General features: G+C 34.5%; 1 protein-coding gene and 1 pseudogene across 1 annotated transcript; both read right to left on the bottom strand.

Moving 5' to 3' along the window:
- Window positions 1–11,301, bottom strand: part of LOC103208112 — a 57,495-nt pseudogene extending 46,194 nt beyond the window's left edge.
- Window positions 11,302–11,583: 282 nt separating this feature from the next.
- Window positions 11,584–12,585, bottom strand: LOC103208110 (olfactory receptor 5K1-like). Its single transcript, XM_007953784.2, has one exon. The coding sequence runs from the start codon at window positions 12,559–12,561 to the stop codon at window positions 11,584–11,586; it is 978 nt and encodes a 325-aa protein (XP_007951975.1). The 5' UTR covers window positions 12,562–12,585.
- Window positions 12,586–14,411: the final 1,826 nt, after the last annotated feature.

Here is a 14,411-nt window from a genome sequence, read left to right as displayed (position 1 = left end):
GGGAGGCCTTCAATAAGATGGATTGACACTGTGGCTGCGATGATGGGCTTAAGTATATCAGGGATTGTGGGGCTGGTGCAGGATCAGGCAGTGTTTTGTTCTGCTGTGCATGGGGTCACTGTGAGTCGGAAATGATTTGACGGCACTTAACAACAACAACAATTTAACATACTTTTGAAGAAATTGAAAATTCCTTGACAATTAGATTCAGGAGTTGTAGTGAATACTCAGATTTCATTTGAGACATCTATATGTAGTGCTGCTGAGGAAAAAACTAATCTGAATGTGAGAATTTATCCTACAGGCAGTTTTTTTTTTTTTTTTTAATATTTCTTAGTGGAAAGATATATATTTATATATGTATATGTGTGTTTTTGTATAAAGCAAAACAATTTCCCTTTCAACACTGTTTAAAGGTACAACTTAATGACATTAATTGCATTCATCATGTAACAAAATTATCATCACAATCTATTTCCAATTTTTTCTCATCACCCTTAATGTAAACTCAGTGCCCCCCAAGTAAAAAAATCTTTCTTCTCCTTCCCATCTCTTGAAACCACTGATAAACTTTGCTCTCTACGTATTTGCCTAGATATTTCCTAAGTAGGATTATAAAACAGTTATAATTTTATGATTGACATTTCACAAAGCATGATGTTTCCAAGATCCTCCCATCTTGTAGCATGTATCAGGACTTAATTTTTCTGTATGGCTCAATAGTATTCCATTGTATGAATAAGCTACATTTTGTTTATCCCTTCATCTCCTAAAGGACGTTTAGATTTTTTCCACCTTCAGCTATTGTGAATAATGCTTCATTGAACATTGGTGTACAAGTATTTGCTTGATCCCTTACTTTCAACTCTTTTGAGCACATGCTGAGGAGTGAAAGTACTGGGTCCCATGATATGCATTTGGAAGAAAGGTTGGGCAATCTATTTTTGTAATGCTACAGCCTCAGAATCCCGAGGAGGGGTTGCTATGAGTTGGATCCAACTCGACGACAGTGATTTTTTTTTTTTTTAATGTGATAAATGTAGGTTTAACTTTCTGAGGAAGCACCAAACTGTTTTCCATAGCAATGTAACTTTTTTTTTGGACATGGAGACTTTCTCATCCACCCCATGTGAAAGTTTCATTCTAGACGCTATTCCCCCCACCTTATCTCAAACATTTGTCCTCTCTTGTACCCTTTTACACAACCCAGTGTTCAAAGACTTTATTACCCATTCTGAATTTGCTGAAGTTTAGTTTCTACTGCATCATCTTCACAATATTAATCCTGGGCCTGAAGATTGCTTCAAACTAGAACTCTGATGACGGATAGTGTCTCTTCCTCCTAGACGGCAGCTTGCTACATGTATATCAAGGAAGCCTAGCATGTTGGCATAAGCATTGGAGTGATAAGGAATTGTCTCTGTTGATTTTGTTTGGTTTACCATTAACTGTTTTCAGTTGTAAAAAATGAAGGACTTTTATTAGAAAATCTCAATTTCTTTACAAGTCTACTCTCTCAATGAGCCTGGAATTATAAAGAATTTTGAACATCAACAGGCATCAAAAAAATGGCATGCTATGGAGAAAATGTACAAGGAGATAGGAAGGTACAATGAAGTCTTAATATACTCAATGCCTACAAAATGATATACCAGTATTAGGAGATGATCAGAAACACTACAAATTTGGGGTGGTTTATAATTCCTAAAGAAATAAATGTTGTACTGATGGGACTTCTAATAATAATTTTTCTCACTGAAATTATATAAAAATAAAAATGGAAGTTCATTCATATCAGAGTTTTTTCTAATCGTGAGAATCAGTTGCTACAATTTGTCTATACACTTAGATAAATATGTAACAGAGAGATTCTTTATTTAAAGTTACTTTTAAAAGTTACCATACTTATCTTATAATACTTTTAGAGGAAGGGTATAGTAACTTTTGTTTTAACAACTCAAGACCATAATCTCAATATTGCTTATTCACAAATAATTTTTGCATACTAAATTCTGGCAAAGCAACTTGCTCAAGAATGATTTAGCTTAGAAATGGCTTGATCTTTCTGAAAGTCTCAGAATGAATTCCATAGTTGCTTTCTTTATAAGTACTACAAACTGTTTCCAAAAATGCTGTAATTAGAATACTTTTCATGCTAATGGATACAAGTCCTCTTTCCGCAAACAAGTATGTGTTATCTATAACACTGGTTGTTAATGAGTTTACCTCCAATTTTGATGCCATATTCTTCCTCATAATCCCACTTTTGTAATTCTATATAGAAGTGGATTAGGCACCAACTAGTGGAAAAATCTGAACAAAAACAGTGAGTACAGAGATGGTTGGAGCTTCAGGCTGTCAGCTCTCTGATAGGACCCACAGCATGAATATTTCCAAGTAATGTTGGGACCTGAGAATTGACCTAAAGATCAGTGTTAGTCACTAAGGACTGCAGGGATGACTGTGCTGGTGGCTATGACTAGGAAGGGAAACAACAAGGAGGGAGACAACCTGAGCTGTTGACTTTCTGCTATCTGGAGGGCACAGCCATTTTGATTGTTTACATGTGGAAGCCATTTGGGAGATTTAAAGTGACCTAGGGTGCTCTGGTAGCATAGTGGCTAAGACACTTGCCTGCTAACCAGATGGCTGGCGGTTCAAACCCACCAGCCACTCCTCGGAAGGAAGGTTGGGCAATCCTACTTCCGTAGTGATACTGCCTCGGAAACCCAAGGAGGGGTCGCTATGAGTCGGGGCCGACTCAACGGCACATAACAACAACAACAACAAGGGTGCAGCCATTTTGAATATTTACAAGCAGAGGCCATTTGGATATTTAAAGTGACTGAAGCCACAGCCATATGGAATCTTTACAAGTGGCAACCATTTTGGATTTTAAAGTGATAGCATTGTCATTCGGATTCCAGGGACCTAAAACAGGCTCTGTTTGCCAGGGTCAGCAAGGACACACGAGAGGTTGACAAAGGAAAGGAGACAGGTGGTAAGTGTATAAGTGCTGTCAACTAGTGAATAGAAGAGCACAGCACAGAATCCTGCTTGCGTAGATAACATACAAACAAAACAAAGAAAACAAAAGTTGTGGGAAAATCACTCCAACATACAATCACCAATTAAATATAAACACAAAAAGATCACAATGCTTCAGAGACAACAGTATCACAGTCCCCACAAAGAAGGAAGATAAAGCAGGAGAAACAAGGGCCCAGGATACAGTATCATAGCTTCTAGCATCACAGCAACACACAAGCATTTAGCAGATGGCAGTAAAATTCTAATGGAAAAATAGAGATTAATCTTCCATAAATTCTTTTGTGAAAATATTTAAGTTCATTTTTTTTAAGTAATGTGGCATATTCTCAGTGAAATCTTTGTCTTCAAACTGAGAAATTGTTTCACTTTCTTCATTTGAATGGTTAATTCTTAAATGAATATATTAGATATGTACTTAAAATAAGACTGTTTTTCTTTGTATTTCTATACCTTTCTCTTTAGTTATATTGGTAAGTATTTTGTAATATTTATCACTGTTTTGCATGGAATAGTCCTTAACAGACTTTATGCAATTGGCTTGATTTTGTTATATACCATATAACTTTAAAAATTATCTAGAAGAGTGGATCCCAAGATATTTGAACATGAATACAGATTTCCTTAGATTACCTTGAAGGGGAAGATACAATGATCATATTTTGTGTGTGTAAACTCAATTTTTTCTCAAAATAAAATAATGACATAATTTTGTGCACATGCATTTTTTGAGTAATTTGAATTTAAAATGTACCTATTTTTCAGATTTTCTTTTTTTTTTTTAGGGATCTGAAGGTATATATATTCTTGTTAATCAATTTTTCAGCATTAGTAAGATTGGTGAGTTGTTATTTCCCATCTTCACTGAGAATAGTACAAGAGAAGATTCATTTTAAAAAATTAGCTTTTATAGTTATGTACCTCCAAGTAGACCTAGAAAGACCATGAAAACAGCCAGAAGACCAATGGACATGTCTGTGTTGAAAAGTAGTTTTATTGATGCTGAGAGCAGGTCATTTAGTTTCCAAAGTGGAGGTTTGTCCCTAAGTGGAGGTTTGTCCCTAAGTGGAGGTTTGTGCCTAGCTTTATATCACATAAATTAATATAATTAATTTCTATTTTTTCATTGCATAATTATGTCAAGAGATATTAAGCTTTTTGCATCTTTTTCCTCAAGTGTTATATATAACTATCAGTTTGAAATCAGGTGTCTAATGAAATTATCTTTAACTTTCTCATGATTTCATGAATAAATTAAGTCAGTGTGAGCAGTATAGTTTACTTGTCCATACCTTAAAAAGAAAATTTATTTAGTATAAAATAACCTTTCAACCTTTTGAATAATTATTTATTCCTAAATCATTCTTCTTTATTCAATGTTTATCATTTAAAAGAAATTTTGATATTCGGGTCCCCTCATTAGTGAAATGACAAGTAATTGCAGGAAAGAAAGAAAAAAAAAAAAATTCCAGAGGAAAACTCAGAATTCTAAGATGCCAGAATTTTAATTTCTTATCTAGATATCTTGTTATCACACACAAAAACTGAAAAAGACAAATAATGAAAATGAGATATATCACAAAGGTCTTCACCTGTCCTATGTCTTTGAAAGATTGGGATAGTAGAGATTTCCCTGAATAAGTAAATGATGATAATTTTTCTGAAGAATAATTACAAAAAAAAAAAAAAGTTTTTCCCCCTGCTGTACTCAAACCCCACTGCTTTCATCTCTAAAATGTCTTGAAATTTTCACTTGTCTATAAATCCAAATTCATATACTTCCTGGAATACAAAAGAAACATTTTTAATGATCTACATCTATTTTCTAACATTTTCCCCTAGTAGTCTCTGCATTCTCCAGTTTCATGAATGGCCAAACTGCTTATGTAAGCACTGTGCTCAAAAAGTGCTGCATCTCCACCTAAAGCCCTTAACAAGCTTCTTCTTGCTCTGAGAAGAAAGATGAAATGCTTAAGTCTATGCATGCCTTCCCTCATTGTAAAACACACACAATAAATCTCTTACAAAGATTTTGCCCAATGTAGTTAACATACTTTTGAAGAAATTGAAAATTCCTTGATATTAGATAGATTCAGAAGTTATAGTGAATACCCAGAATTTCATTTGAGACTTCTGTATGTAGTGCTTCTGAGGAAAAAAAAAATCTTAATGTGAAGATTTATCCTACAGGCTGTTTGCTTTTTTTTAAAAAAAGTATTTCATAGTGGAAAGATATATATATTTATATATGTGTATGTGTGTGTTTTGTATATAACAAAATATTTTCCATTTCAACATTGTTTAAATGTACAACTTAATGGCATTGATTGCACTAATCATGTAATGAAAGAATCATCACTATCTATTTCCAATTTTTTCCCCTGACACTGAATGAAAACTCAGTCCCCCTCAAGAAAAAAGATCTCTTTTTTCTCCTCCCCATACCTGGAAACCACTGAGAAACTTTGGTCTCTACATATTTCCTAGTCTAGATATTTCAGTCGGGTCTGACTCAACAGCACATAACAACAACAACAGATATTTCATAAGTGGGATTATATAACAGTTATAATTTTATGATTGACATTTCACCAAGCATAATGTTTCCAAGATTTTCCCATCTTGTAACATATAACAAGACTTAATTTTTCTTTATGGCTAAATAGTATTCTGTTGTATGAATGAGCTACATTTTGGTTATCACTTCACTACTGATAGACATTTAGATTTTTTCCACCATTTTGCTATTGTGAATAAGGCTTCAATAGACATTGGTGTATAAGTATTTGCTTGATTCTCTACTTTCAGTTCTTTTGAGTATATCCCTAGGAGTGAAATTACTGGGTCCCAGGATAAGTGTAGGTTTAACTTTCTGAGGAATCACCGAACTGTTTTCCATAGCAATGTAACTTTATATATATATATATATATATATATGTATATAGGTATACACACACACACACACACACACACATTTGGACATGGAGGCTTTCTCATCCAACCCATTTGGAAGCTTCATTCTAGAGGCTCATTCCCCCAACCCTCTCTTAAAGCATTTGTCTTCTGTTGCATCCTTTTACGCAACCCAGTGCTCAAAGGCTTTATTCCTTCTTCAGATTTTTGTTGCAGTTTATTTCCTGTTGCACCGTCTTCACAATATTAATCCTGGGCCTGAGGATTGCCTCAAATTAAAACTAGATAATGGACAGCATCTCCTCCTCCTAGATGGCAGCTTGCTACATATATATGGAGAAAGCCTGGCATGTTGGGATAAGCATTGGTGTGATAAGGAACTGTCTCTGTTGATTTTGTTTGGTTTACCATTAACAGTTTCAGTTGTAAAAAATAAAGGACTTTTAATAGAGAATCTTAACTTCTTTACAAGTCTACCCTCAATGGTCCTGGATTTATAAAAAATTTTGAACATCAACAGGCATCCAAAAAACGCATGCTATAAGGAAAATTTACAAAGAGATAGACAGGTACAATGAAGTCTTAGTATACTCAGTGCCTACAAAATGATACACCAGTATTAGGAGATGATCAGAAACACTACAAATTTAAGATGATTTGTAATTCCTAAAGAAATAAATGTTGTACTGATGGTACTTTTAATAATAATTTTCTTGCTGAAATTATGTCAAAATCAAAATGGAAGTGCATGCATATCAGAATTTTTTTCTAATGGTGGAAATCAGTTGTTCTAGTTTGTCTATATACTTAGATAAATACGTTAATGTTACCAGAGAGACTACTTACTTAAAATTACTTTTAAAAGTTACCATAATTATAATGCTTTTATAGGAAGGGTATAGTAACTTTTGTTTGAACAACTCAAAAACATAATCTTATACTGCTTATTCACAAATAATTTTTGCATACTAAAGTCTGGCAAAGTACCTTGCTCAAGAATGATTTAGTTTTAGAAATGACTTAATCTTTCTGAAAGTCTCAGAATGAATTCCATAGTTTCTTTCTTTAAAGATAGGTACTACAAATTGTTCCAAAAAGGCTGTAATTGGAATGCTTCTTATGCTATTTGTGCTACAAGTCCTCTTTAAGCAAACAAGTATGTGTTATCTATATGCCATGGGTTGTTAATGAGTTTGCCTCCAATCCTGATGCCATATTCTTCTTCATATAGTCCTGTTTCTGAAATTCTTTACTGAGCATAGGAATTACAATACATATGGTGAATAGATACTACTCAGAAACACATCTCTTCTGATTTTAAATCATGCAGTATCCCCTTGTTCTGTTCCAATGACTTTCTCTTAGTCTAAGTACAGGTTTTTAGTGAGTGCAGTTAGGAGTTCTGGAATTCCCATTTTTTGCAATGTTATCCATAATTTGTTATCATCCATACAAATAAATATCTCTATGTAGTTAATAAAATACTGGTAAACATCTGTCTGGCAATCTCTGCTTTCAGCCAAGATCCACTTGATATCATCAGTTATATCTTGCTTTCTATATTCTCTTCTTAATCTAGTTTGAATTTTTGGCAATTTCCTATCAGTGTACTGCAGTTGCAAACATTTTCAAATTAACTTCAGCATAATTTCACTTGTATGTGATATTAATATTGTTCAGTAACTTCTTCATCCTGTTGGATCACTATTCTTTGTAATGGGCACAAATATGAATCTCTTCGAGGCAATTGACCAGATAGCTGTTTTCTTAATTCCTTGGCATGCACAACTGAGGGCTTCCAACATTGCTTCCATTTACTGAAACATCTAAATTGGTATTCTGTCAATTCCTGAAGCCTTGGTTTTGGCCAATGCCTTCAGGACATCTTGGAACTCTTCCTTCAATACCATCAGATCTTGAACATGTACTGTTTCCTGAAATGTTTGAACATTAACCAATACTTTTTGGTACAGTGACTCTCTATATTCTCTCCTTCTTCTTTTGATACTTCCTGCATCACTCAATATTTTTTTGCCCATAGCGCATGATGGAATACTATGCAACATTAAAGAATAATGAAAAATACACAAATCATCTCATAATGTGGATGAATTTGGAGGACATTAAGCTGATATTGTATGAGTCCATTATTTTAAATAATCAAGGGAAGATTTACTCAGGGAAAGAAATTCACTTTGTTTGTTACCAGGAATGGGAGGGAAGAGGAGGGAAAATCTGGGACTAGTTGGGGATCGAATGTTGGTTTTGGTGGAGGGTCAGTATGGAAAGAGTCTATCACCAGCATGGTAACATTAGGGAAAGGAAAGGCACAGAATCATGCACAAAAGACATAGACAATAGAGGCAAACACTATTACTTGCACAATACGGCATTACCACTGGCACCAAACCCCAGGATATGGGTTAATGCATAGACGGGTGAGAAGATCAGGTAGGGGTAGGTGAACAGGAATACACCCAAGACCAATGAGAGATTTGGCTGAACATAATCTTACATATGCACTTGTGCTACAAAATTGTCGACATACATTACAGTAGAAAAGGTTGGAGAAGCTCCTCAGAGACAACCAAACACCTTGGAGGAGAGAATCACTGGATCTGAGGGTTTGATGAGGGGACATCATGTTCAATTGGCACAATGCAGTACATAAAAACCTTGTTCTACATCCTACTTTGGTGAGTAACAACTGAAGTCTTAAAACCTCTGAGTGACCATCTAAGATGCAACAATTGGTCTCCTATCATCTGAATCAAAGAAGAGTGAAGAAAATCAAAGACACCTGGAAACAATTAAGTCTAAGGATAAGATAGACCATGAGGACCTCAGCCTTCCTGACCCTGAGACCAGAAGAACTAGATCGTGCTGGGTTACCAATGCCAACCACTCAGAAAGATATCTAAGCAGGAGATCTTGGATAGAATGGGAGGAAAAATGTGGAACGAAATTCAAAACCATAAAAATTACCAGAATTACTGGTCAGATTGTGCCTGTTGGAACACCAGAGACTATGGCCCCAGGTTACCCTTTGGGCCTAGAAATGGACTAACTTCTGTGGACTGGCTCTCAGCCCAACAGTAGAAAGACCTACATGCAGAACAACCACTCCCAGGGTGATGTATACACCTACTGTAGAAAGATTCACATAGAAACAAAGCTGGACAGGCAAGAATGCACAGATAAGCAGGGCACAAGGAGGTGGCAGTCACAGGGAGGAGAAGGGAGGTAATTTGGGCCATGAAATCAATGGGCATTAACTGCTGACTGTAAAACAAATCTGCTATGTTAATTTGCCCCCAAAGCAGAATAGAAAAAAAAAAAAAAAGATAGAAAGAAAGAAAGAAAGAAAGAAAGAAGAAGAAGAAGAAGAAGAAGAAGAAGAAGAAGAAAGAATTCTTCAGTACTGCGACACAAAGCTTGATTTTTTTTCCTTAGTTCTTTTAGCTTGAGAAATGGCAAAGTGTGTTGTCTTTTGGTTTTCTAACTCCAGGTCTTTGCATATTTCACTGACAGATAAAATGGTAGTATTGTATATAAATAACAAGAAAAAAGACAAGATTCTTTGAAAGTGTTGGCAAAGGACATGAGTATGATTTTCAGAACAAAGGTAAATGATAAATAAATGTGTGAAAAATATATATAAGTTCATTAGTAGTGTAATATATGACAAAATGTCATCTTGTAGTCAGGAAAGGTTATTGAAAGCCCACATATGTCAGGCACTGGATTAAGTCATAGTAATATAAAATCAGATGTGACATGGTTGATACAAGAAGATAATAGGCTTTGATTTTATTATACAACAGCTACACTTTACTATTTGTTCTTTAAAATGTTGTTTGTATCTATCTACTCTCAATGCTTCTATTCCTTTCCAGTCAAATGACAAATTAGTTTCTTAAAAGAAATCATATTACTCTTCTACTAGGAAGAGCTATCAATTTATGATGCCTTTAAGACAATTTCAGATTTCCTAATATGACATTTCAAATTCTCAGTTAACAAATCCATTTCCATCCTTAATTTCCACACTCACCAACAGCTTTCACCAATAGCTCTGTCAGTATTCTACAACCATCCTTCATCTCCCTCACTCCCTACCCCTATTTACACATTCATTTCCATAAACATGGACTCTGCTCATGCCTTTCATGCCAATTTGTGACAAAAAACCAATATGTTTCCACCCTTTAAACATCTGTTATTTCTGAGGCTACTTAATGAATATGTACCCTGGGCTAAAAGAATCTGAATCCCCAAGCATGTATTAAATACCCAACAAATCTTCAATAATTCCTTGTGTATGGTGTACATTATTTTCCCAATATGTGTGTATATAACTTCCATATTATATTTTAAGCACTTTGGAGTTGATTATGACTTAATTTTCTGTGAAAGGGGATGTAAAATAGTCTGGGGAAATGGCATCATTGGTTCAAATCCTAACTTCATTCCAGATGTTTGAATGAACTACTTAACATTCAAACTGAATGTTCATTTGAATGAGCTACTTAACATTCAAAAACATGAATGTTTTACTCTGACAAGGCATGAAAAATAATGCCTAGCTCATTGGAGAGTAACATATGTGAAAGATCTACTTTTGTGTTGACTGAGAGTAGCTTCACATTGAGCCATTTTTTCTTTTATATTTGCACATTTGAATAACCAATAATTTTTTTGGTTCAACTTTTTCAGGATTTCAATATTTTCTAACTCATTTATGCTAAACAATATCACCAGCTTTCTCTTAATCTTAATAATATATTAATAACTTATATTAGAATAAGACAAGTAGTGCTATCTGGGGATAAAAGCCTTGAAAATTGTTATTTTCAGGAATTGTACTCTCAAGCATCATGAGCAACTATCAATCTGTGTGGAAACATTCAAATCCATAGGATTTTCAATATAAAAAGCAATGTTTTCAACTAAATATTAACAAATTACAATTATGCAAACCCTCTATTTCAGTGAAATTGACAGGAAAAATGATTAACACTAAGCATAAAGATGTTCTTCCTTTGACAACACATATTCTATATAAATCAGTGTTCATTCATAAACTCTTGAGCAACTCAAAGAAATCTGAGAATCAAATTAAAATGTAGTTTATTCTTATACATAGTTTACCTCAAGTATTATATGACAACTTGAAATGCATGTGAGTTTGTAAGATTATACTTTGTTGTTGTTTGCTGTTATTTGCCATCAGATTGGCCCCAACTCAGGATACCATATATTTGCAAACAAAGATCTCCTTAAAATATTGAAAAGCAAAGATGTTACTTTGAAGAGTAAGGTGTACTTGACCTGGGCCATGTTTTTAATCACTTCACATATGCATGCAAAAGATGAATATGAATAAGAAAGACTGAAGAAGAATTCATGCATTTGAATAATAGCACTGGTGCAAAATATTAAATATGCCATGCACTGCCAGAAGAATGAACAAAAATGTCTCGGGTGAAGTACAGCCAGACTGTTCTTTAAAAGAGAACAGCCAGATTTTGTCTAGTTTTGACACATTATCAGGAGGAAATATTCCGTGGAGAAAGACATCATCCTTGGCAAATTGAGGATTAGTGAAAAAGAGGGAGACCCTTAATGAGGTGGATTGACACACTTAGATGATATTAGTTTGAGAATGTTATGAGGTTTCCTGTTTGTCATAATTCTTTTCATAACATTTATTACTTCCTTATTTCTTAGAGTATAAATAAAAGGGTTTAATAAAGGAATTATGATAGTATAAAATATAGCAACTGGTATATCGTTATCACCTTTCACTGAACGTGCTTGAATGTACATGAAGATTAGACAACCATAGAATATTGAGATAGAGAGAAAGTGAGATGCACAAGTAGATAAGGCTTTGCCTCTTCCCTCTTTGGATTTCATTTTGAAAATAGTGAAAAGGATGGAAAAATAAGAGCTTAAGACTACAGTAATAGTGAAGATCTGAATTGACACAGCAAAGATAAGTATCATCAGTTCATTGATATAAGGGTCAACACAGGAGAGTCTGAATAATGGAAGAACATCACAAAAAAAGTGATTGATTTGATGAGATCCACAGAAGTTTAGCCTTAATAGAAGTACTACATGAATAATGGAATGCAAATTCCCAGCTATGTAGGCCCCTATTGTCATCTGAATGCAAAGTAGCTTTGACATCATGGTGTGGTACTGCAGTGGTCTGCATATAGCCACATAGCGATCATAGGCCATTGCTGCCAGGAGAAAGCAGTCGGCAGTTTCAGCAAGGCAGAAAAAATAAAATTGTACCATGCATTCATGGAGAGTGATCGTTCTGTCCTTAGAAATGAAGTTCTCTAACATCTTTGGGGTAATGGCACAAGAACAACAGGCATCCATCACAGCCAAGTTACCCAGAAAGATGTACATTGGTGTGTGAAGACAGTTCTCCGTGAAGATCAATGCCAACAAACCAAGATTCCCCACCATGGTGATCAGATAGACAGCAAAGAACACTACAAACAGAAGAGTCTTCAGCTCTGGATTATTTGTAAATCCTGTAAGGATAAATTCAGTTGCCAAGGAGTGATTGTCCTCAATCATCTCTACTTTCTCTGTTGAGATAGGAATTACGGAGAGATAGGATTCTAATTTAATGTGTTTAATTTTTCCGTTGAATTTCTGTGGGAAAACAGAGGAAAGCTAGTTCAAGCTTCTTCTTTTGTCACTGAAATACAGACACACATATTTCTAAGACTATTAGTACCCCTTAAGTATCATCTTTTATTACCTCAAGTGGTGAAGCTTATGAATGCACTGTTGTGGAGTCCAGTCCAACTGATAGCAACCCCTCCTTGGGTTTCCAAGGCAGTCTCACTATGGAAGTCGATTGCCCAACCTTCCTTCCCAGGAGTGACTGGTGAGTTTGAACTGCCAGCCTTCTGGTGAGCAGTCAAGTCTTAGGCACTATGCCACCAAACCTCCCTGTGAAGCTCATGATACACAAGAATATTTTGCTAATTCCATGGAAATGCTTGAAGTAAAAAGTTTGAATATATGAATTTATACAAAGATAGTGTGCAAATACAGGGTCCCCTAGATTTAGTGCTCTCAATATTTCAATGTCAGTTTTTGTATTGTTAACCCAAAAAGGTCACTTAACATTTATTTTCCTTTATACATATATAACTTTTCCCATAGAATAATTTTTTTTTTTAATTTACTACCCCAGTGGAATGAATATTTTAAAATAGCATGTGATGGATGTGTTAAAAATATATTTCAAAAAGTGTACAAAGATCACTAAGTATTAAAAAGGGCTATTTAAAGAAATTACATTGGAAAGTTAGGGAAATAAAAATGCATTGATTTCCTCAATAAGTTAACCGATGTATATAATCTTCACATTTTGATTAACCTGTTCTGCCATGATAGAGCAAATTTTCTGAGACTAGTTGTAAATAAAATATAAATATTTTCCTCTTTTATCTGGATACTTTCAATTTCTAGCCTTAAGGCTCTCCTGTTGTTCTACTATTATGATATTTGGTGATCATGCTCTAATAATTATGATCATATTTTGGCATTTGATAAATATCCATTATGTATCCTGTTGCCTTGTACCATTTATTAGATAGAAGTTCCCCATTGTTTGTTTACTTATTTAAGGTCACATTCTCCTGCATTTCTAGACTTATTTATCTTTGTTTGAGGTCAGTGGTCATTACTTCATGATATTGCCAGAAATGATGTTCTGCTGCCAGGAAGACTTCGGTTTTTGTTGTCTCTAAGACAAACTCAAATTCTTTAGGATGACATTTAAGGTTCTCTGTCATCCTTATTTCCCACAATTACAGAAAGCTCTTCCTCTTTTAGCTTTCTCACTGTGCCCACCCATTGTTCAGCTCCCTCAGGCCCCTCTTCTAGTGCCACGTTCAATCATTTCCAGAAACTCTGACTTGGTCCATGCTATTAATTCCTACAAATTATTATTCCAAATGTAGATATCTGTCACTTTGACCAGATATCTTTATCCTTCAGATCCTTTATTTAAGGCATAATTTACCCATATTACTACTTATTAAAGTTTTAAATAAATAACCTAGACTGCATCAATCTCCATTTTCTGAACCCTTAAGCATATATTATATGACAAACTTAAATTAGAATTCCTCATGTTTAATCCACATTTCCTTTTACTTTTTATTTATGTGCATGTCCAGATTTTTTTTTTATTAAATTGCAATATTTTGAGATTAACTTCTGTAGATGGAGTTGTGAAATGCTATGATGAAAAGGTAAAATTGATTCAAACATCAGCCCCACCCTGATCACCTGGGACAAGTCAACTTCCTTTCACTATCCTATCAATAATACTAAGTGACATCTTTGGCCTCTGCAAATGACTCAAAACAATTTATTTTAAGAACTTTAGGTGTTTTTCTATTACTTAA

Source organism: Orycteropus afer, unplaced genomic scaffold (assembly GCF_000298275.1).
Source record: "Orycteropus afer afer isolate SDZICR_OR568_19922 unplaced genomic scaffold, OryAfe1.0 scaffold00412, whole genome shotgun sequence".
Classification (NCBI taxonomy): Eukaryota; Metazoa; Chordata; class Mammalia; order Tubulidentata; family Orycteropodidae; genus Orycteropus; species Orycteropus afer.
The sequence above is the reverse complement of the archived record's forward strand: the minus strand, read 5'-3'. Positions and strand labels throughout refer to the sequence as shown.

What these genes read in the sequence shown, in the direction of transcription:
- LOC103208110 (XM_007953784.2), bottom strand. Translation starts at nt 12,561, where the DNA reads ATGATTGAGGACAATCACTCCTTGGCAACTGAATTTATCCTTACAGGA.